Genomic DNA, 22,930 nt, shown 5'->3' with positions numbered 1-22,930 from the left:
TCTGCCTGGCCTCTGTGCCATCTGGGGAGAGTTGGGTTCATAGGAGAATTGGGACTAAGTGTCACTACGTGAGTAACAGCTGAATTAATTGTCAGGTTTATTTATCCTCTCATTTTTTTGGCCTCCTGCAATTACCAAAAAGTGTTTGTCAGACTCCAGGCAGTGCAGTGGTAATAAATCACTGGCCACTGACAGGAGGCTGGAGCAGTTGTATCTGGAGTGATCCTAGGCTGGTGTTGGTGTTACTGAAGGGCAAGTGCTCAGAGGGGCTGGGGGCCAGCAGCACAACAAACCAACCAACAAAGCAAGCAGCCAGCTTTGCAGAAATACTCCTGAAATGAAAGCCATGGATGCACAGTTGTCCAGCTGTGGAGAAATCCTCAAACAGTGAGACAGGGGAGGTGAAGCCTGGCAGCCACCAGCACATGGGACACTGCCAGACCCTGCAGGGCTGCAGGTCCCTTCCCTGGTGGCACCAGGGTGACAAAAGCCACCCCTGTGGAATTCACAGCATCTGCCTGCATGGCCTGAACTGGAAATGTGCTGAAACAGAGTTGGAAGGTGAAGTCCTTGTGCTGCAAGCACAGCACTTTCTGGATCCTGCTTTCCAGTACTGGAGAGTGTCTGGATCCCAGTGAGGAGGGGCCACCTTCATCCCAGCTGACAGGTGAGGCTTTCCTTGCAAACAGAGCAGGCAGAAGGGGCTCCCTGTACTCAGGCCAGCCCAGGGAGGGGTGTCACCAGCAGCATGGTGAGGAGTGTGCCACTCACACGAGAGGCCAAAGTTTCCCTCTGGAAATAATCCCACTGTCCTCTGTACAGGCACAGAGCCTGAGAGGCACAGGGTGTTGCAGGGGTGGTAAGCTCCATCTGGAGAGCTGTCTGCTTTGAAGTCTGATGCTGTTTTAAACTCTGCAGGGTACTTTTGCTTAGGAAAAGCAGCAGTTGTCAGTAAAGACTGATCTTGGTCCAGAAATTTTTGCTGCTCCCCAACTTCTTTTCATATTTATTAGTCATTTGCAATCTCTTTGATGACTAAATGCATGTTCAGCTTGGAGAAAACCGTTGCAGTATTTGCTGAGGTAAGTCAGGACAGAGGAGATGCTGCCCACATTGGCCATGCTAATGATGGTGCATCTAGATTAGCCATTATTAATTACCATGGCAGGAGCTTCTGGGGGCTCCTCTCCTGCCTCCAGTGGCACAGGAGAAAGGGAAGTTTCCTGAAGAGCAAATAACCCAGCAGCTCCATGCAGGAGGCTGCTGTCAAAGACACTCCATCCTAATTGAACATGTTCCTCAAACTGCTCTGCACAGCTGTCAGCAGGTGCAGCCTGATGGGCCCCAAATCAGCTCCAGTGACACAGGGATCCTGAGGAGGTTTGGACTCCACTGACTTGGATGTTTGTTTGCAGAAGTCCAGATTTAGCTGTGAAATCCTGATCCAGCTCTGTCCAAGATCTAGGAGTATTTTTTGCTGCTGTTTCATCCTGAGCCCTTTCCAGAAAGTGAAGCAGCTGCCAGAGGTCAGACATAAGGAACCTGTTTGGTGTGTGCCTGAAGATGGGTGCCAGCTCTGGATCTGCATTCCAGTTGGACCAAAGCAGAGCTTTCCCCCATGGGGATGTTAATCCTGGGCCTTGGCTTAGAGCCATCTCCAGCTTTCATGGTTTTGGAACTGAAAAAGAGCACCATCCTCTTCAAGGCCCAGCTCTATACCCCAGTGAAAAGCCACAACTGAAAACTGTACTGAAACCCATCTAACTCCACCCCACTGGACTCATTTTTAAGCTGCCAGTCTCCATGGGCTGCCAGAACATCCTGCTTCCCTTCAGGCCAGCCAGAACCCCTGAGCTGGAGCTGCCTCCTCCATCCACTGGTGGAGGAGAGACCAAACAGCAGAGGTTGGAAACCAAACAGCAGAGGTTGGAAACCAAATAGCAGAGGTTGCTCTTGGGTCCCTTTGAGGGGGAGGGCAGCCTTTTTATTAGGTTCAGATGTTGTTTTCTGCCCCAGGCCGTGCTGGGAAGTGAAGCAGAGTGTGTTAATGTTGGCTGGAAGAACCTCTGTGGAAACAGGCTCCAATGGAGCAGGTTTCTCCTCATTTCCTGGGGGAATGGGGGAGATGGCACAGGCACGAGAAAGGAGTCACCCCTTGCTGAGCTTCCCTTACTGCCTAAAATCTCCCAGCAGTGAGTGTGGCTTTAGCCAGCCACCCACTGCTCCAGGGCTCTTGGGGACCTGCTGTCCCCTGGTCAGTGGCTGCTGTCCCCAAGCCCACAGCACTCACAGGGAGAGCTGGTCCCAGTGCTGATGGGTTCCTTCTGGATCTGTTCCCTGCTGGGAAATGTGGAGGTGGAGGACTCTGTGCAGGGCAAGGCTGTTCTCCAGATGTTATTTTTCACCATTAGGCAGTGTTTAAACACAGTGTGATTTCCCTCCCCATTTCTTTCGGCGTGCACATAGAGGAGAGACCCTTGGAGGAGTGGAGTGAGTAGCAGGGGGAGGGCAAAGGAAACCTTCCCTGAAAGTGCTGAGCTGGGCTCCAGAGGGTCCCTGCTGGCCCCTGCCAAGCCTGGAGGCCTTTGGAAGACGTGGCTCATTACCAGAGTGCCTCAGCCAGGGCTGGGCTGCCAGAACAGGGCCCGGGGGGCTCGGAAAGGGCCCCGTCTGCAGAGCTCAGGGCAGAGCTGGAGGCAGAGCAGAGCTCTGCTTAGCAAAGCACCCTGAGCCTCAAAGGCTGCTCCCCCATTCCCTGCTCCACTCCACCTCCAGTCCACTTGGAAAGCAGGCTCAGACTAGAGCTGGAAGGATGCTCAACTCCTCTCCCAGACACTGAGGAGCTGCGTGGTGCTCTCCCCTCTGGGTCAGTGTATCTCAGGGTAAAGCCAGTGCTCAACCAGCAAGGATGCTCCAAGAGATGCTGCCGTGCCAAAATGCCAAAGTTAAACCCCCAGCTCTGCCCCTCCAAGGCCACAACAGCCCATGACAAGATGTGCATTGAGGCCTCTCTGAGCTGTGCTCATCAGCAGATAAAACGAATATCCTGGAAGTGCAGGCGCTAAAAAAATCAGAAAGCAAAGCAAAACCCATCTGTGAGTGGAAGAGGTCAAAGAAGAATACAAAGGCTTTTATTTCCTGGAGGCATTTGTCAGCAAGACAAATGTGGGTTTTTTCAAATTTGCTGCCATTTCCTAGCTGGCCGCCCACACAAGCACCAAATGGACTTTCACTCATGAAGCTGAGTGTTGGCTCGTGTCCTTTGTAACCCAAACTCAGGAAGCAGGCTGCATCCCTGTTTGTTAGCAGTAAGTGGGGCATATTTAAAGGATATGGGCAGATTTCAACGCTACATCTATAATTAGTTTATTGCTGGTGTGTTCCTTTCTTGCCCTTATTATTTATGTTGAAAATGATAAATGAGGGATTGATGATTCTGGCTGGTTCATGAATAATCAGGTTATTCCACTGCAAAGCCCCAGGGGAAGGTAATGTTTCTACAATGCTCCATCAAAGAGAATGCAGTTTGCACGCTCGTGTGTGTCTGTTGTTCATTCCTCCACTGCTTTGTGTGGGTTTTGGAGGGGTTTTGCAACCTCTGCAAGTGTGCTATGCCCAGGCACTCCCATGCATGCAAAATGCTTCCCAGTCTAAGAGTCCCTTGGCACCACCAACAGCAGCCATGCACTGGGTGTTTGGAGCAGTTTGGCCTCCAGAGGAGGAGGTGATGGGAATTTCAGTGTCCTGTGATGGGAGGTGAATGGAGAGCCTCAATCACAGCAGTCAGCTTGGAAGGAGCCCTTTTGTATTTCAAGGAGCTGCAAATAGCTGCTGGTCTCAGGATTTGCTTGTGAGACAGGAAGAACCTTGGGGAGATGATCTGAATGTTTATGTATATAGAAATGTCTAATCACCAGGCTCAGAACAGGCTCAGGAAGGGAATCTGGAGGTGGTTAGCTGGAGAAGAGGATATTTTTGTGCTAGAAATGTGCTGTCCGCCTGTTTGCAGGGTAGAAAGGATACAAGAGAATCAAAGGCTTGGCAGGATGAGCATTTTCATCCTTGTAGATGTGAACTCCCCATCTGTCATGAACTCCAAGGCATGGAACTGTTTCGATCCAGTATCATTATTAGAAGCAGAAAATAGAGCTCATAAAACTCCCTCCTTACACCCCAAAAAAGCAATTCCAGGACCCTTTATCCTGCTCGAGAACAAGCCATTCCTGCATTAATTTCCCTGCTGGGTTTGTTGCCAGGAGAAGGAGACTCAGTGCTTTGGCAGGTCCCTGCTCCTCTCCAGGGTCACCAGACAGGGGATTCAGACACAGAGCTGGGGATGGGCAGTGTGGTGGCCAAGCCATGTTCCTGCCAGGCTGTGGAGCATTTGTAGGGGCTGCATCTGCAGTGGGAATTGCTCCTGCAAGCAGTGGGATGGAAACCAGCACTGGATCCACATCCCATGGCTGGGCAGACACTGCTGAGGGCAGCTGGCAGTGCCAGCCTTGGCAGTCACCATCCTGCCCCCATGCCCATGCAGCCACCCTGGGCCCCTGAGGCACTGGCCCTGAGACACAGGGCAGGAGGAGGTTGCAGAGCTGCATCTGAAGCATCCCAGGTGGATTCAGTCATCCTGGAATGGTTTCTGGGGCAGATTCTGAGCCACAGGGCCAGCTTGGGGGACAGAGATGGTTCTGCTGTGCCAGTCTCCCATTCCAGTCTCCCCACAGAGATGGTTTAAGTGACAGTTCAGTGTCCTGTGCAGAGGAGACAGTTCCTGTCAGTGGCATCACTCCAGGCATGCTTTTGGTGATTCCTTTGGCATTGCAAGAGATTCCTGACATTTCTGAGGACAATATAACCTCCAGCTGCTTGGCATTGCCTAGAACTTCCAAAGACACTCCTGCAGGTCCAGGCTGTGACATTGCCATCTGCTGATGAGAGCAAAGATCCCAGGTCTGGCACATGGGATTTGAACTGATGGTTTGGCAGCAGGGGGATGTTTCTACTGCTCCAGGATCAGGTAAGGCTCTTTCTCTGGAAAATCTTTCCATTGTTTGTTAACTGTAAATAGCTGTGGAATGAAATTTGTTGAAGGCATCTATTGTTTCCTTACAGCTCTGCTTTATTGAGTGGAATAGGGACCCCAGCCATGTGGAGTTTTATTGTTATTTAATTTGTAGCTGCCTGTAATCAGCAAATTCTTTTAGGTGAGGCTTTTGGCATTTTATATTCAGCATTCTTGCTGTCTGTAAAACCAGCCTAAACCTTTCCTTCTGTTCCTGAAGGCATGTAGTTTAAATTCAAAGTCCATCCATTATAACTTCAGCACCTTGTAATCCCTCAGAGATATGTGCAATTACTCTCTGAAATATCCCAGGAGCAAAACTAATACCAAGCATCATCTGCTTAAATTTACAACATCCAACTAGCACAGTAAAAGCCACTAGCTTAGGGGTTAGCTCATCTGAGCACACTTGCCAAAACACATATCCTGCATCTAATGCTGCTTTTGCTGCTGAGGATTTAGCTGCCACCTCGGGAATCTTCACTGGACAGCATTCACATTTTATGGTTTTATTTAAATAGCAGGAGTGGGTGCACATGTGCTTCATCTGGCATTGGGGTGTCAGCCAGAGGACTCACCCAGCCTGCACAACCCCTGCCTCCTCCACCTTGTTGTGTTTCCTCAGGTTCTTAGCCATGAGCTTGTCTCCCATCCTTCATCCCAGCCATGATTTGTGTCAAAAAGTTTGAGATGAGGATATGGGCACTTACCCTGCAGCTGAAGCAAGCTTCTTGCATAACATGGCTTTGCTTCTCCTTTCCATTCCTCAGTTTTACAGCTGTTTTCATCCAAGCCTATTGACTTCATCCCTATAAATCCAATGATTTTTCCATAAGGATTAGTGTCAGATTCTCCCTGCAGACATCTTGGGTCTTGGAAGACAAAGGAGTCTCTGCTAATGGCTGGCTGGTGAGCTTGAGGCATTCACAGCAATGGCTTTAAAATTAATTTCATGGCCAGGCAGGGTTTTAGCCCCAGTGCAGCTCATCCACTATGGTGATTTGGGAAGCCAGGGCATGGGAGGGATCCCAATAGTGCACTAGAATGTGGATACCTCAATATTAAAAAAGCATGGTGTGGGCTCTTCCTGCCCTTGAAGGCCATGGAAAAGCTGGGAGAGGAATTGTCTAGATCCAACACCAAGGAAAGCTTCATAGCTGGGTAGAAAAAGATGGAGCTGAAGAGGGAAATTTAGAGTGAAGAAACAGTCAAACTGACAACCAGGGGAATCCTGAAAGGTAAAAACTGTCTCTGAGAGCTCCTCCTGAGCTTTTCAGCTTTCCCTGGGCACACAGAGCAGGGTTTGCACATCACAGCACTGACTGTGCCACAGCCACCCATCCATAGGAGCTGGGCTGAAACCCACAGGAAGGGATGGACACACCAGAAATGTTCCCTCTGGGTGGAAAAAGGGCATTAGGCACCAAGCAAAGGGAGTTCGAGCATTTTATTATGATATATAAATTTTGTCTTCTTAAATTACTCTCTATGAGTTGAACAGAAAGGGATTATGGTGGAGGAAGGAATATACAAAAATAAAAGGATATTGTGAGCTACTGCATCACCACATATACAACAGTAAAGTACTTTACAAGCACTTAGAGAATCAGACTTACAAAAATAAAAATATGACACATCCTTATGCATTTCCACCACTTATAAGTTTTCTTCTTCCTTCTCCAACCTTCAGACACCTTTCAATCCCATCCTCAGGTCACAATTCATGATAGGATACTTTGCTCATTTTGATGGCCATTACAGTATCTGAAAAAGAATCAGTGCCTCCCAAGACTTATAAAATCCAATGGTTATAGAGCTTTAGGGGAAATGTTCAGTACAGATCAATTTGTGAGTGATCAGGTGATCCTCAAGGAGCAGACTGTATCTGGCAATAAAAATCTGAATAACCCACAAGAAGATCCATCATGCCCTCTAAAGCATTTGCCCATCTCCACAGAGGCACAGCTCTGTGCATGTTGGATTGATACACACAGAGAGCTCCTGCTGAGCTGGGGAATGCTGATGCTCACAGACCTCAGCAGGACTGAATGACTGTGACACAGGATAGAGCTGGTTTTGTTTCAGCTCTAAAAAAGGCAAAAATGCCTTTTCCTACAGGAAAAGAGGCAAGTTAAAACCACAATGGCTAAACATCCTAGCTCACAGTGTTCACACACAGAACCATTCACCTCTATGTCAGACTCACACAGTCTTTAGTCTTCAGTTTGCTCTACAAAGTCTTTTTTGCTCATTAGCCTTCTGGTGACCTTTCCCAATTTTTTTAAGACACACTCAACATAAATAGTAAATAGCATTCACTTCTCTGACCAGCAGCTCACTCAAACACTGCTATCAACACCCAAACACCATTTCATCAGTCCCAGAAATTGTGCACCCAGGGTGCAAATCTGTCTGTATTTCACATTGAGGAAAGTAGAGCTGGCTTAGGAAGGGGAAAAAAAAAGGCAGAAAATAGACAAGCAGTAAACTTTTGGTCAAAGTTGTTCTCTGCATTTGTGCAATGTATTCCACAGCTTCTGAAAGTTCAATATTTGGTATGGGTTTCATCTTTTTGGCCCCAGATGCAGTGACAGCAATGCAGGCAGACCAGACAGGAGCTGCTCTGTTGCATTCCAGGGCAAAAGAATCATAGGGATGAAGGGGAGAGAGACCCCCAACCTTTGAGATAGGGACTTTCCATATTGAAAAAAATAATCTCCCCCTGTCATAAAGATAAAGGCAGTGTCTGACTTTACCCATCAGGCTTGCAGAGCTGTGGGCAACATGCACATCAGAATCCTGGGGATAAATATTGTAGCCACAGTTCCAGCTGTTCAAGGAAACTCACCTTTCCATGGTCTAAATTTATCACTTGTGTCTTTGAGAAAACATCCAGGAACAAAGATCTGTTGCCTGAGATTAGCAACACTCCCTTGAAAGAAAAGTACCTCCCTAGTGGGACTAATTGTTCTTTTTAGATGTACAAACACACAAGTATGGCACAAGGCACTTCTTGGCTGCACAAAGTGATTCTTCATTGGCAACACAAAAATACAATTGAGTTTCTGGTGTTTAAGCAAAACAAAAAAGTCATCTCTTTTCCCAGTCATGAGTAAGATGAACTTTGGCTTTTCTACCACTGCCTAACCCAGCCACAGGGATGGGAGCAGCAGGGACAGAGAGTGGCAGGTTGGGATGTGTGCCCAGGCAAGGCTGAAAACTTCACCCTCTGTGGTTTCCTTGACCCCAGAAAAAACAAAGACCCCTTCCAAGGCCAGCTTTTGCTCAGAAGAAAAGCAGCTTATGATGGACCCATGGGAGATACCATATAAAAAGGTATTTTTCAAAAATGTCTCCAGATCTCAGGCACTTGGCAATGTCTCAGTTTGGCTGTGGCCCAGGGTAATAGTTCCACCATAGCCACTGTGGCTACACAGCTCAAAATGTGCAGCAGCCTGCAAACCCAAGCTGCTTTCTATCTCCTTTTTTTTTCCCCTAAAATGGCAAGACCTGAAAAGCTGCTTAAACTCAAAGGAGCAGAAGCATGTTAGGTCACTTCTAGTGTATTTGCAGAGAAAACAAAGCATGAAGCTTCAAAGAGGGCTGGGCTGGGTGTGTGGGATCCTCCAGTGCCAAGGATGCAGCCCTCCACTGCAGCCTCCCAGGGGTCACATCCACCTGTGAGCCTCTGCCTCAGCAGCCCCTCTCCCTGGGTGGTGAAAGTCCAGGTTGAGGTTCAGTCTCTCTGCTGGAGTTTTATTTGCACACTAGGTTTTTTTGGCTTGCCTTGAATTCTCTCTTACTGCTGCAGCTGATATTCAGGAAACAGAACTAACAGTGGACAGAGTGGGCAGAGACCTGCAGCCAGTCATGATGAAAGGGATTTTTCTGGGCAAAACTCAAAGACCAGCATGATCAAGAACAGCAGCTTTGTGCTCAAAGCAGGGGAATAATCCAGCTGTTCAAAGGAGCAAAGCCTGATGTGTGGTGAGAACAGGGAGAGTCTCAGCTCTGAGGTCAGCCTGTCTCCACCAGCCCACTCTGTCTGTCATCATGCAGGGATCTCCTGGCTGTGAGTACTGGCCTTGCTTCTGGACCTGGGTTACACTGCTTGGAAACCTGCCCCTTGGCACAGACTCCCAGGGATGCAGGCACTGAGCCCTCCAGAGCCTCCTTGTGTCCCCAGGAAGGCAGAGGGGTCTTCACCTGCTCCCAAGGCTCACTCAGCAGGACAGACCTCAAGATGAATTAGCAGGTAAGTGCATCACCAACCTCACTGCACTGGGACCACGTTCATCCAAGCACCCACTCCCTGCTGCCTAAGCCAGCTCTCCTGCTTGCTGGAGCCTGGGGAGGAGGGTTGTTCAGGCATGATAATCCCTCTGGAGGCAGATGCTGCTTTTCCAGGCTTTGATGCTGACAGACAGTGACAGCAGAATCTGACCAATAACAAATACAATCCTTGTTTGTGTTGCTGTAAAGAATCCAACAGTAGGTGGAAGCCTTGGAAATCCTTTGAGAGGTTTCTTCCTACCAAGTCCTAACTCCCAGCAGAGGCAGAGTTCAGCACTGCCATCTTTCAGCACTAATGATGCTTCAGCTGTCAGGACTGAAGTTTGTATTTAAAGACTTTATATTTACCTCTGGTGGAAAAACTGTGCTACATTTTAAACAAGAGAACTCTGTTTCATAAAGGTCACAGTTCTGGTCACATTTACCAACTGCTTTTTGAAACTGATGGAAAAAGTATCTTTATATGTTACTAATTTCATTATTTTTTCAAGTTTTTCAGACTTTTTTTTTTCATCTCAGTGGGTTTGTGCGTCAACTGTTCTGGGCAATCAGCTATGTCTTGTTGACATTGTTAATAGGCTTTCTGACTTGGCTGCTCAGCTGTGTTCTGAAATAACTCCATCAGACTCACAGCAAGTCAGGAACAAAATGGAAAGTTTAGAAGAGAGAGAGCTGGAAATTAATTTCTGGAGCTGCGTGGTTATTTCTAAGTCTGAGAAGCATGTAAAAATTCTTGGTAAGATTTTTGGAGACAATTCCATGCTATTTTCAAAAGTTATATGTTTGTGGGAATCCAGGCTCTTGCAGATTTTCAGCAAGAGACCAGAGTGAAAATATACCAGGAGATGGGATTCATAAGTGGGGAATGTTTTACCTCAGGATGGCTGCACTGACTCCTGCTCACTGTTTCTTGGTCCCTCTGCAGAGACAGTTCAGCTGTCTGCAAAGTACCTGTTTCTACAGCCTGGCTGACTGAGGAAAACCTGGATGGATTTGGGCTCTTCAATCCTTCAAGCTCCACACTGAGAAAGTTTGGCTGCTCCTCTACAGGCAGAAAAGCTGCCCATGCCACAAATATGGAAACTATTGAGAGGGTGAGTTAACCCTGCATCTTCCTGCTCTACACCCTCCCTGCAATACAGCCCCACCCCGAAACTCAGAAGGGCTGCAAGTGCATACAGATCCCTTAAATTAGGTGTCAGAGGCAGTGAACAGCATGACACACTTGGGCAGACAATAGTTTTGTTAAAAGGGCACTGGGCTCCTAAATCTCTCAGTCATTTTTAGAAACTTGCCCTTCAGCTGTTCATTTTCCTCAGTCTCCCTGCTTCCTCCTGGCTGGGCTCACAGATGTGTTGGTGCATCAGGCCTTTCTCCCATCTCCAGCTTGTGCTGTGCCTTGCCATGGTATACAAACATTCAGCTGCTAGCTAAATCCTCTTTTTAAATCCTCTTTTTCTTGGGCCAGTCTCCACTCCTCTCAGAAAGTGGGGTGACTGGTGCTGCAATAGGGCAGCTCTCACTCAGCTGAGCTGTTGGAGCAAGCTGTGATGTACTGATACAAATAACCTCCTCCTCTGCATGTCAGCTCTGAAAGAGATCGGCCTGGTGTGTGCTGGGCTGACCAGACGCTGACTCTGCAGTTGGTCTTCCCTTTGCAGAGACCAAAATAGCTCTGAAGCTCACAGTGACTCTCACCTATGTGCTAGACGAGACCTACAGAGCTCATCAGGCATCATTCTGCTATGGGTAACAGGGTCCCTTGTCATCTTGACTTCATCTAAACACAAGCCAAAAATAGATACGCCGGGGGTAACAAAAAAAAAAAAAACAACCCCAAAAATAAAATCCAGATCACGAACGTCAGGAACGTCGCAAAATACAAGCCAGCCTCTCACTGATCAAAACCATCCTGTGCCCTGCCAGCCTCCTCCCAGCCAGTTCAGCCTTGCCCAGAGCTGTTCTCCAGCCGTGAGTAGTCAGTGGCCACCGAGGCAGCCCCGTGGCCGGGGCGGATCAGAGGCTCTCGCCGTACATGACGCACGGGTTGGTTTCCTCGCACAGTTCCAGCTGCACGCTGGAAGCAAACCAGCGCTTGGCACAGCCCAAGCTGTAGTTGAGGGTGGTCCTGTAAATGTTCTTGGCGCGCTTGGGGAAAATGATGGTGGTGCTCTGGAAGCTCAGGGGCTTCTGGCGGGGCTGGAAGGTCAGCTGGGATCTGTAGCTGCGCCAGGTGCAGTTGGGGGCGGCGATGACGGTCTCGCTGTAGCTGGTGACGGTGGGGATGGGGCCGTAGATGACGCCGTCCCGGTAGCGCCTCTCCGAGGCGTACTGCACCTCGGAATTGCACCTGCGGAGGACAGCACGGGTCAGGGGCACGGCCAGCCCAGCAAAGGAGGCAACACGGGCTGCTCTTCTCTAACCCTTCAAAGCTGGAGGCATCTGCCACCTCCTGCTGCACAGACACTGGGCCAACTCTACAACCCAAAGGCAAGAGGACTCTGTCCTGCTGGGGAATCTTGTTGGAGCCTCACCTTGCTGTGAATCCATCTCAGCCTTTCTGCAATGTGTTATACCAGGGCAGAAAACACCTTGTTGCATGGGCTTCAAGCAACGTTCTTCTTCCTCTGGTTTTCTCCACTGGGGTCTCAGCTCAGCCCTGAGAGCATCACTAGAGGCAAACACCCTGTGATGGACCTGACGAGCTGACAAGGCTGTTTGTCTTTTTTTCTTTATACCACCTTGCCATCATTGCACAAAAATGCCCAAAACCAGCTAAAATCTGAGTGCTGGGAGATGAGGGGTGAGGTTGATTGTTGGAGCCTACAAAAAATCCAAGCAATGCTGAAAGAGCAGGTAAAGCAAAGAGACATTGTGGGCTATGGCTGCCCAACACACAAGCCACCGGTCTCAAAGGAATTGGCCACTTGAACTGCCAACAGATGAAGAGCCACAAAAACAAGGACATCGTGGCCCTGCCTTTTTCCTGCAGTCATCCAGAAAGGATGTGCAGACGCTGGGCCAGAAAAAGAGCTTTTTCTGGAATCCCTAGCCATGTGGAAGAGCAGGACTTCCAGTGGTTTTCCCCGCTCCCCAAACGCTCCTCCAGCAATCAGCAGCCAAGGAATGTGCAGCTCCACGTAAAAAAGATTAAAAGCTGGGTGTGTGCTTGTCATTACCTCCACCCAGAGGGGGGCTGACTGATTGTGCACCACGTGTAATCTGAGCTGCTGTAATGTATTTTGCACAGCTAGGGTGTAAGCAAGTCATTCAGCACACATAAAACAGGACTCCGATGTAATCACCATAAAAACATGCCCGCTGGCAGTTCCTCAGCCAGCAGAGATTTACTGGGGTACATTTCCACAGAGACTTCTGCATAGGTTGAGGGGGTTTACAGTCCTCCCACTGTCCCTGCTCCAAGCTGTGTGTAAGTGCTCCATGCTGTTTGCAGGGTACATTCCACATCAGCAAAAGAAGAGCAAAAACCAATATTTATCCACTGGCCACAGCACCAGCCCCACAGGAGGGCAGAACATCTCCATCACTGGCTTGAGTTAGCATCTCCTCACACAGAGGAGCTCATTCAGGCTCTGTGGGCTGTCTAATGTTGGCTTCTCTGTGGCAAGAGTGAAGAAAAACAGGTGCCAATTAGAAGGGTGTTGCTTCTTCTGAAGATACAAGTCATCTGGGCACAGTATGAAGACCATCAGATTACTTAGTGGAGGCCATCAAGCCCGCAGATGGTAATGGTTTTCTCTCACAGCCTTGGATTTTAGCTAGCCTTGGAAGGAAAGCTGCCTTCTGTTAAAACCTCCTCGCCTCAGCCTGTGCTGCTGCCAGTGGCTTTAATTCAGGAATTACCCTCCCACCTGTCCTTCCTTCTCCATCAAAATAACCATGACTCCCATTTGTAAACACATTTTAATTTTTGGCAGAAGCAGCAGAAAAGAAGACAGAAATCCCCATCTCCCCACCCAATCCCATCTGTACCTGATTTCCTGCACGGGCTCAGGGTTGACCTCAATGCTTTCTCCAAAAAACACCGGGTACATTCGAGGTCTTATCTCTGGCATGGATGGGTTCAGCAGCAGATAAGGCATCTGCAGGGAAGGAGAGCACAGCAAGAGTTGGGACACAGCAGATGGGGCTGGCACAGTTCATAACGTGCTGTAGCTGGCAGCTGAGCAGCCTAACACAACACCTGGACTGTGCTCACCTACCAACACCTCCCTCTGCCCCAGCACACCTCCAGGTACGTGACTGTGCCCACATCTCTGTCACTTCATGCTGCACTATCTGCTTGTTGAAATTTAACCTTGCCTTTCCTTCCTCCTTTCTTGTTTCTCATAGGAATTGCAATTGTTTTTGAGTTTTCTTTAGCTCTGACACTGCCTTTAGTGCTAGGAATTAACAAGTCTTAGAAACACTCAAAATGTGTCAGCATGGAGAAATGCTCCATGTCTGACCTAACACGGTGAGAGGGCCTAAGGCTGCTGACTTGAAGGATGTAGGTCTAGTGAAGTGAGACATGTATATGTATTTTTACAGATATAAATACAAATATGTACATAAAATCATGTATCCCTTGCAACAATCCAGCAGAGGAAGTGATAGACTTGCTGTTCCCAAAGCCTCCGTGCCAAAAATGCCTCTTGAGTTCCAAAGGACATTCTTGTTAACCATAAAACTGAGGGTGGGGTGAGACACTGGGGCACCTTGTGGCCTCTGCAATGCAGGAAGCCAGTTGCAAGCCAAGACTTTATAATGAATGGAGTGGATCCAATTCATGACACCAAAAACTGGATTTTTAAGACTAACTGCACCGTGAACTTACTCTGACAAATTGTCACAGACCAGCCTAAGCTCCTCTGCCCACCACAGAAATTACTAATCCCACTTCTCCATACTGGAGTGCTGTTAAACACCAGTTCCCACATATATGGATCCTGTGTCTGGTGCCTGGATCAAACCCAACAGCTAATTCAGCCTAATCCTGCCCTCCTGGAAAAATGTCACTGCAGGTTTCAGCCTCTGCCACTGCTTTTCTGTCAGCAGATATTTATGACACGCAGGGACACAGGATCTCTTTAAAGGAATGGCTGGCAGCCTCTGTGCAGGTCTGTAGATGGCTAGCTGAGGTCTGCTTTCCTCTACTGGTCTGGACCTTCTGCCTCAGGCTAAGGCAAAAAATGTCACTGCTCCATCTGAATTTGCCAAGCCCTTCAATTCTGTGTCCCAAAGCCACAAAGCTGTTTCTTCTTTTCATACTGAAATATCCCTGCACTTTACAGCAGTGTAAAGTTGTACTATAAAATAAAATGGCCAGCCCCTCTTTTTGATTGAATATTTCTGTTCCATTGTATAAACAGAACAGTATCTGCATAGTTATGAGGAGAAAAGGGAAATATATATATATATATTCACCCTCCCTAGCAAAAACAGACCAAAAGGCAAAGTTCATTCCTGAATTGCTTTCAACACTCTTGACAGGGGAGGGCAAGGGCAGCCTTTCTGGTCATAAATAAAGCTCTTTGCTTCTGAAATGTGAATTGTTTACATCAGACAAGTTCACAAGGATGCAGATGTCCAGCTTGTAACAGTCTGCACATGGCCAGAGCTCTTTCTAAAGGCATTTTGTACATGAGAAGAGGTTCATTTGTGTGCAGGAGTCAAACACCATTTGCACATGCTCATGAGCTTTGTGAACAGTAGTCAGGCTGCCCTTTGGGGGTTCACCTGCAGAGGGATGCACACTGCTTGAACTGGTGAAGGAAACAAGGCTGGGATACATGTCCCTGTTTAAAGAAGCAGTTCCAAGGAAGTGCTTCCAGGCAAACAAACCTTAGCACTTCTTGCTAACAAATGCTGACACTAAGTGTGCTCCAAATATCCCCAGGATGCAGGAGATGTTACCATGCCTTGGGCACAGCAGCACAAGGGAACAGCAGGATCAGGAAACAAGAACACAGAAACAAACCAGTGTGCACTGAGAAACAGAGGCATGCATGGCTGACATCAACCAGAGTCCAAAATCTACTGCTGAACTTGGTGAGAGCAGGATGAAGTGTGCTCCAGGTTAGTTCTGGATGGGACAGTGATGAGGCTATTTCCTTTGGGGGTTGCAGTTAACCTTGGGCAGGGAAGGGTGGCAAAAGGTATTTCACATGCTGTGGATGAGCACCAACTTCAGACCTGCAGGCATGGCTTAGTTTAGAAAGCTGGAACAACTGTGAACACTGGCAGGCCAAAGCCAGGATTTCTACTGCCTGTCGAGAACATTAGACTCAGACCTCTCTTCTGTGAGCTGCTGGAGGTCAGAAACTTTGAACTAACCTGGAAGTCTGCACATGGAAGATGTAAATAACTTACAAAGCAAGGCCTAAAAATAGAGATCTCTAAGACCCTGCAGGCTGCTCAACAGCAACTGAATTGCTTGCACAGTGTGAAGGGGTCACTAAACAGCAACCAAAGGTTTCCCTCAGCAGCCACTGAAAGGCACTTCAGGTGACATTTTGTTTTCCCTCCAGTGATGTTCTGAAATGTTGGCTCCTGCAAGTCACCTGGAGCTGGGAAGCAGGGAACTGGGGATATGAGCTTTCCAAAAGATTTGTCTTTGGGGCTGAAACGTTATATGCTTGGCACATGTCAAAAACTGGCTTTTTGGCAAGAGTTTGACACCAACTCCCTCCAATCTGCTTTAAGGAAAAAAAAAAAAAGAAAACAAAAATGTTTTGCCTGTCAAAAAAATACTGACTCAATTATTTTTCCTTCTGCACAGGAATGGCTGAAAGAAGAGGAGCACTGGACTGCTGAGGTCCCTTGAGAAAATCAGGATCCCTGGCTTGTTTCAGGAATCTTTTGGTGATCTCCAGACACTCCATAAATAAGGTAGGTTTCTGTATTATCCTGCACTATGGATAGACAGGCAGGGAGCAGAGCTTGCTGCACACTCCTGGAGGTCACTGATGGTGAAGAAGAGAAGCTCACATCACTTTAGACCAGGCTGTCCACAAGTGATCCATAGTAGAGGTCTGTCTATCCAAGGGTTCCTGTGCTGGAATGCTGCACTGGTGACCTGATTCTTCATCTGTCCCCAGGAACTGGAGCTGTGCTGGTACTTACCAGATGCAGCTTCACAAAAGTCACCACAACCCTGTCATCCTTAAGGACAGGAGTCTGGTAGGCAAGGAAGTTTGAGAAGACAAAATGAAAGATACCAGAGATATCAAAAAAGTGACTCCCATGTTTACAACTTGATCCAAGGTGAATATTAGGCAGTAAATGAGCTATTATTTTTATTTCTTTTCCAGTACATAATTTGTGTCAACCAGCAAAGAGTTACAGAATTATTAAAAAGTTGAAGAGCTTTCTTGTTTGGCTGCATTTTTCCCTCTGCCTTAACTCTGATGCCTTTCAGGCATGTAACGGCCTGGGCAGCTAAACTCTGCTTTTTGCAAGTAGCAGATAGATAAACACAGATAAAATTGGTTGCTGAATGGAATTCAATCTACAGCTCAATGACAGCATTGACTGTTCTTTAGCTGCCAAATTCCAGGCAGCAAAGCGAGAAAAAGGAAAGGAAATTAACGTGACTTGAAATAAATAAACCCCCAAAACCTTCCCCCAGAGAGCACAAAGAACCAGAACTGACCGACTCCTTTTGCTATGGTCATTACATGGAAGGCACCAAGATGTGGCATTAGATCTCTAGGGACTGTAAGGGGAAACAGCTTCCCAAGAGTCAGGGCTACAAACAGGATACAGCTTCCCAAATTCCCAGCTCCTAACTTAGCTGGGGCATAAGCAAATCTCTCACCACATTTTCCCACTATGGTAACATGTCAGGTCCATGAAAATGTCACTTTACTCAGCTGTTATTTACAGCTATAATGAAAGATCTGGCTGAGTTATTTGACACACATCTACATTCTCCACTCTAGAAGATAAGCAATATTTGTTTAACAGACCATTTATTTTCCCAATATCTGCACGTATTGCACATTACGAGTAATTTATACCAGAGCCGGATGAGATTAAATTGGGAGGTGATAACAGCAAATGCAAACCTCAGGTAGAAAGCAGGGCTTTATTATTTCAAAGAATTACATCCTTCCTGCTTATCTTTTATTTCAAGTGGGAAATGTGTGCTGCTTTGCTTATTATCCACAGGGTTACATAGGGACACAATGCAAATTCAACAGCTAGAAGACATCATCCTCACTGTCTTTCATCAGAGGCCCACTTTTCAGAGCAGATGATGAGACCCTGATGCCTGTTTCCCTGCTCTGCCCAGAAGGGACATCTGTCAGATCAGGTGAGGCAGAGCAAGTGAGGCCCAGAGGCAAGCCCTGTCCTTCACCAAGGAGGAAGAGGAGTGGGTGCATATCTAGAGCTGGATGGGGCTGAGGGACAGGGAACAGTCAGGTGGGATTAGCCTCTGTCAGGAGAGGACACAGGCATGGAACTGAAGCTGGGGGAATTCCTGCAGGATCCAGCCCCATGGGAGTGGCTGAGAAGTGGGTCAGGATGCCAGGCTGCCAACAAGCCCTGAGGCAAACCCTGCTGTGGTGCCAGAGGGGTGCCTTGCTCCCTGCACCAGCCTGGAGCACCCCCAGAGCAGCTGGGACCCACAGGGCCCTGGGAGTCACATCCCCTGCCCCATCTGCAGGTGCAAGCTGGCTCAGGTTGGGGTGCTGGGCCTCCCTCTCAGGTGCTTTCAGTGCAGGTGGTGGCAGGTATGGAAATTACATATGGAAAACCTTTGATGGCCATGTTCCCCACAAGACATTGCCCCATTCCTGAAGCACTTTCAGTGCAGGATGAGATGCTGGCTCTGTGACCCAAGGGGTCTTCAAAATACTACATATCAAAAAGAGATATTCTGAGGTTTGAGGGTTTTTTAAATTTTTAATATGAGCCATTAATCCAACAGAGCTGGCACAAATGCTGACTTGGCCCATGTTTTTGGGACCCCACTGTTGTTGCCAAAGGGCAAGGTCTCCTTCTCCATACTTGAGATGAAGCTGGAATCTCCTCCCACCACCCAAGAGTGATTCTGAGTCATTCTTGGTGCTGAATGTAAGTAGAAATTCTCTACATTCACTGGGATATAGTCCCACAGAAGACAGTGCTCACTGAGGTGGGTTGTGTGCACAAATACTTAATTCTTACAAAGTAACAGGAACTCACTGCAGTGGCAAAAGCTCCTTGTACTGCTGGGAAGGAACAGAACATCTGCTTCAAGAAGACACAATGGATACTTCTGCAGATGAATGTGAGCTTGATGTCCCCTGATATCCATTAGGAGTTGTGTGATGAATGCAAAGCACTTATTTCAGCACAGTCCAAAAGCAGTTCTAGCCTAAATCTGCATCCCAGGGCAAGAACAACAGGGAAAACTCTCAGCAGGTACTTTGATTTCATTTCGTTCCCCACACTTTCAGCAACTGCTTTTTTGTGCATATTATTAGGAATTTATTTTGTGATCCTGTTCCTTTTGACTCAGCTTTACAGACACAGTCTAGAGAATTCAGTAACCAGAGTCATAAGAATCAATTTAATAACATTTCAGATTTAAAAGGCAGAACTAAGTAAAAGTCACCTTCTATTTTCCTTAGGATATTTGCACTTAAGCACAAAACACTTGACAAATTCCCTACATGGACTTTATTTGAAGAAATAAAAGCCAATTTATCCTGCACTACAAGTAAAATGAAAAAAAAAAAAAGCCCCTAAATGGTGTTGAACTTGTGGTATTTATGACTCTGGCCCTAAACTGCCTTTCATATTTTCTTGGATCCCAAAGCTGCTCCCAAATTGGCTGGTTAAATGTGAATAAATGGTGCATTGTCTTTGAAACAAAGTTGTGCTTATTAAGGAGCAGAGAGTTTACTTTTTCAGAGTCACAGTTAATAACACAGAGCAGAGAGAGCACAGATTTTAAACACAAGAAATTTTTCGATAAGGGAATGAAATCCCCTTTTAGTCTGCATGAGAAGGGCTGTCCTAAAGCAGAAACATTTTGTAACATATTTGTGAAGTTGGGGCAAAATAGCTGACTGCAGAAGAATGCAACTGGGTTCACACTGGTGGTTTGATAGTTCTGCAGCAAAGAATAGTTTGAAATACTTCACTCAGATCTGGAATGTTGTTTCCCTTCACCTGACAGCAATTTATTGTAACTGTAACTACTAGAACCTTGGCTGTTGGTGACTGAGCTTATATATGGTTTTATAGAATTCCAACACAAAGAGTGCAGGTTGTGTTGCTGGCTCTGTCACGTTTATAAAGCAAAACAAACACTAATATAACAGGCAATTAAAACCAGCATTTCTTGGTTTGCAAATAGCTGCAATTATTGATTTGCCAATTCTGCATGCTCTGATGAACAGCAGAGGAATAGACTTAAACAGAAGCACATTCATGGGTTGCATAACTGCTCATAGATCTGCAAGCCCTTGTAAAATGGCAAAATTAAAGCTAATTAGACACTGCAATTTGGAAGTATGAAGCAAGCAATGATCTCCATATTTTTCCTGCTTTAATATCAGCTGCAAGTACAGTACTAGCACAGTGGAAATGAGAGGAAGTGAAACTCTCTGTAGTCAAATAGAGTGAAAATTCCTATTAACTTTATTATTTTGCAGTGAACCAAACAGCTGAAGAGCAGAGCCCAGTGCCACTCTAAGTAATAGAGTCCAACTGGTTTCAGCATTTGGATCCCTGTAACCTTCTGTACCTGCTAAGAGCATGGAATTCCACAAATTCCCAATGTATGGAACCCATACTCTAAGTAGGAGCCTAGGGCTACCCTTGCAATGTGACACAGAATTTGGAAACATCTATGGTGTGAGCTTTTCTGAAGTGTGTAAAATGTTCATTAACGATCCAAACAATTGAATCCTAATCCTAACAGCCCATGAACTGAAATTTTCTCATGTTCTTTCTTCTTCAATATCTAAAGACTGGATGTGGTGTGATGTGGTGTGGTGGCCAACTGGAATGGAGACTGTCACATCCCCATTACAGAGTTTTGCAGACACCTCCCTCCCTGCTGTTTTTTGGTCCAAGCAGCCTTCACTCACCTTCCTCCCTCATTTTATTTTACAGACACATAGCAACAGCCTGATGCTGCCAAATCAGAGGTGTGTGGGTGACTTTGTACATAAACACTCCCATCGAGATGGCACACACGCCCAAGCATCTGCAGGTAAGGATCCATATTAGGAACTGTGGTGTTAGCAGGTTTGAGGTTTGACTTTCATAACAACACCTCACACCCTCTCCACTGTGAGGAGTCACTGTTCACAGGGAAGGTTTTGGCATGTTGAGGAGTAAAAGGCAGTTGTCAGTAATATGCTCAAAAGGCCTTAGAACTTGAGAAAGTGCATGAGAGTGTGAGGAGTCATTGCAAAATTTCTTTATGGGAAAGTAGTCTTTGAATTGTCACTAAACTACAGGTAGATAATTTTTTCTCATGGAAAGATTTGTGCTGCAGCTTTCATTCCATATAGAAGCCAATTAACCGCGTTGAATACACCTCCAAACATCTTTCATACGTGTTTTAAAAAAATTTTAAAGAGCCCTGGGGAAGAACTTTCATCATCCTTTAAAAAACTCCACCACCATTGCTTATGCTCTGAACGCTGTGTTTTAAAAAACGGGTTTTATAGCTCAGGGATAGAAATAAACAAATAAAGCAAAATAATAGTCATCATAAATCTACCCAAATCCTACTCCACATTCAACCCTTTCACTGGCAGAGCATCAGGCTGAGCGAGACCTGCAGTGCTCTGCCAGCTGTCTGGGCTTACAAACCTCTCACACAGGCTCATGGCACAAAGCCCCGCTCCAGCAAAGGGCAGCGGCACACAGCCCTTCCCAGAGCCTGTCCCGGACACACATCCCTACCCTGCCCCAGCTAAAGGGCACTTTTGTCTTTCTTTCAGCCGGGCTCCAGCAGACGCGGCTCCACGCTCCTCACAAACCAGATGCGGGATGCCACGGAGTAATGATGGCTGGGAGCCCGACGCCCCTGCCTCGGTCCGGATGGATGCAGCTCCAACCTGCACCTACCAGCCAGAGCAGTGTCACTGAGAAACAATCACACTCTTCTGTTCCTAAGGTGGGCAGGGGAGCTTGGCTCGGACTGGGGGTTCACTCCCGCACCGTTATTAGAGTTCACCCGGCCAAAGTGCCAACGCTCTGTGAGTGTATCCAAAATCCCTGCCCTGCCTGGCACAGCAGCGGCGCTGCCAACGCCGCTGCAGCCGCCGCGGGCAGCCCGGAGTGCCCTCGGCCGGCGAGGGGAGCTCAGCCCAGGGGTGCCCAGGCAGTGTTCACAGGCACCCCCCGCCTTCCCCCGCGGGGCCGGAGGGGACAGAGCCCGCTGCCCGCGTTTGGCTCTTACCACTTTGCCGTCCTTGGCCTCTCGCCGGTGGCCCGGGGCCGGGGGGTCCGCGCCGCCGCTGCCCCCTGCTCGGCCCTCACCGGGCGACAGGGAGTAGAAGGGGGGGCTGGGGCTGGGGGGCAGCCCCGAGTCCGGACTGTCCAGCAAGCCTTCCCGGCTCTTCTCCTTCAGGCTCTCGTCCATCCCTTGCAGCTGGAGGTGACCTACCATGTCTGGGGGGCAGCGAGGGGGCCGCGGCGGGAGAAAATCCTCCAGCGCCGCCCGCTGCGGAGGGAGGGAAGGGGAAGGGAGCCCGGGGGGCCCCTCCTGAGTCCCGAGCGCCGCTACCAGCCTGCCGGAGCCCGGTGCTGCGCGGGGCAGCGCCAGCATCAGCCAGACCGGGCTGTCCCGGCCGCCTCCCCTCCACCGGCCCCGGCCCTGCCCGTCCGGCCGCCCCCGCCCTCAGGCGTTCCCGGAGGAGGGAAGCGAAGCGCGATCCCCCCGCCCAGCCCCGCGGGGACGCGGCCGAGTGCGCGGGCAGCCCCCGGGCGGCCCCGCCGGCAGGGAGCGCTGGGCGCGGACGGGGACGGGACAGGGATGCGCCGCGCTCGCCCACAGCCTGCGCCGCCCGCCGCTTCCCGGCGCCTCATTTATCCGGAGAGGGTGGGAGGGAGCCGGGGAGCGCCCTCCCCTTCCCCCGGCCCCCCAGCTCTGTCCCGGCCGCGCGTTCTCGGGCGCTTCCCCGGCACGGAGCGCGTTGGGCGCCGCCCGCCCGCCCTGTTCGTCCTGAGGGGAAGGGGCAGCGCCGGGCGCGGCCGGCGGGACAGGGATGTCCCCGCACAGCTCCCCGTGGGCTGAGGCTGCCCTCTGCTCATCCCCTCACTGCTCTCCGAGTTTTCCCTCAGTTGTGTTCGGTTTTCCCCTCTGTTCTGGTTTTTGTCCCTCTGCACGCTCCAAGGCTGGCAAAGGGGCTCTCCACATACAACACGCCATCACAGGGGCACAGCTTCACTCCACTCATTCCCTCACTGCTGACCTAAGTTTTCCTGCACTCAGAGTTTGATTCCCCCTCAGTTCTGATTTTCATCATCCTTCTTTCACCCCCACACCCCCAAAGTAGCCTTTTCCCTCAGTGTCATGGCTTGTGGGCATGAGGGAGGACGCTTTATCCTCTCGAGAAT

The 22,930-nt window shown here is 48.6% G+C and overlaps 1 protein-coding gene across 1 annotated transcript; it reads right to left on the bottom strand.

Moving 5' to 3' along the window:
* Nucleotides 1–6,501: 6,501 nt before the first annotated feature.
* On the bottom strand, nt 6,502–22,245 carry LOC306810279 (refilin-A-like). Its single transcript, XM_079322698.1, has 3 exons — nt 21,771–22,245; nt 13,352–13,461; nt 6,502–11,708 (listed from the first exon to the last, which is right to left on the bottom strand). Exons 1-3 carry the CDS (start codon nt 22,137–22,139, stop codon nt 11,375–11,377), a joined length of 813 nt encoding a protein of 270 aa, XP_079178824.1. The 5' UTR covers nt 22,140–22,245; the 3' UTR covers nt 6,502–11,374.
* Between the last annotated feature and the right edge of the window lie 685 nt (nt 22,246–22,930).

This window comes from Erithacus rubecula (genome assembly GCF_903797595.1).
Source record: "Erithacus rubecula genome assembly, chromosome: 19".
Classification (NCBI taxonomy): domain Eukaryota; kingdom Metazoa; phylum Chordata; class Aves; order Passeriformes; family Muscicapidae; genus Erithacus; species Erithacus rubecula.
The sequence above is the reverse complement of the archived record's forward strand: the minus strand, read 5'-3'. Positions and strand labels throughout refer to the sequence as shown.

Bases quoted from the DNA above. Each gene is read 5' to 3' on its own strand.
- LOC306810279 (XM_079322698.1), bottom strand. From the start codon at position 22,139: ATGCTGGCGCTGCCCCGCGCAGCACCGGGCTCCGGCAGGCTGGTAGCG. The intron at 13,462-21,770 runs GTAAGAGCCAAA...CCTTCCCTGCAG, and splicing joins AGGCCAAGGACGGCAAAGTG to ATGCCTTATCTGCTGCTGAA. The intron at 11,709-13,351 runs GTACAGATGGGA...TGTCCTCCGCAG, and splicing joins GAGCCCGTGCAGGAAATCAG to GTGCAATTCCGAGGTGCAGT.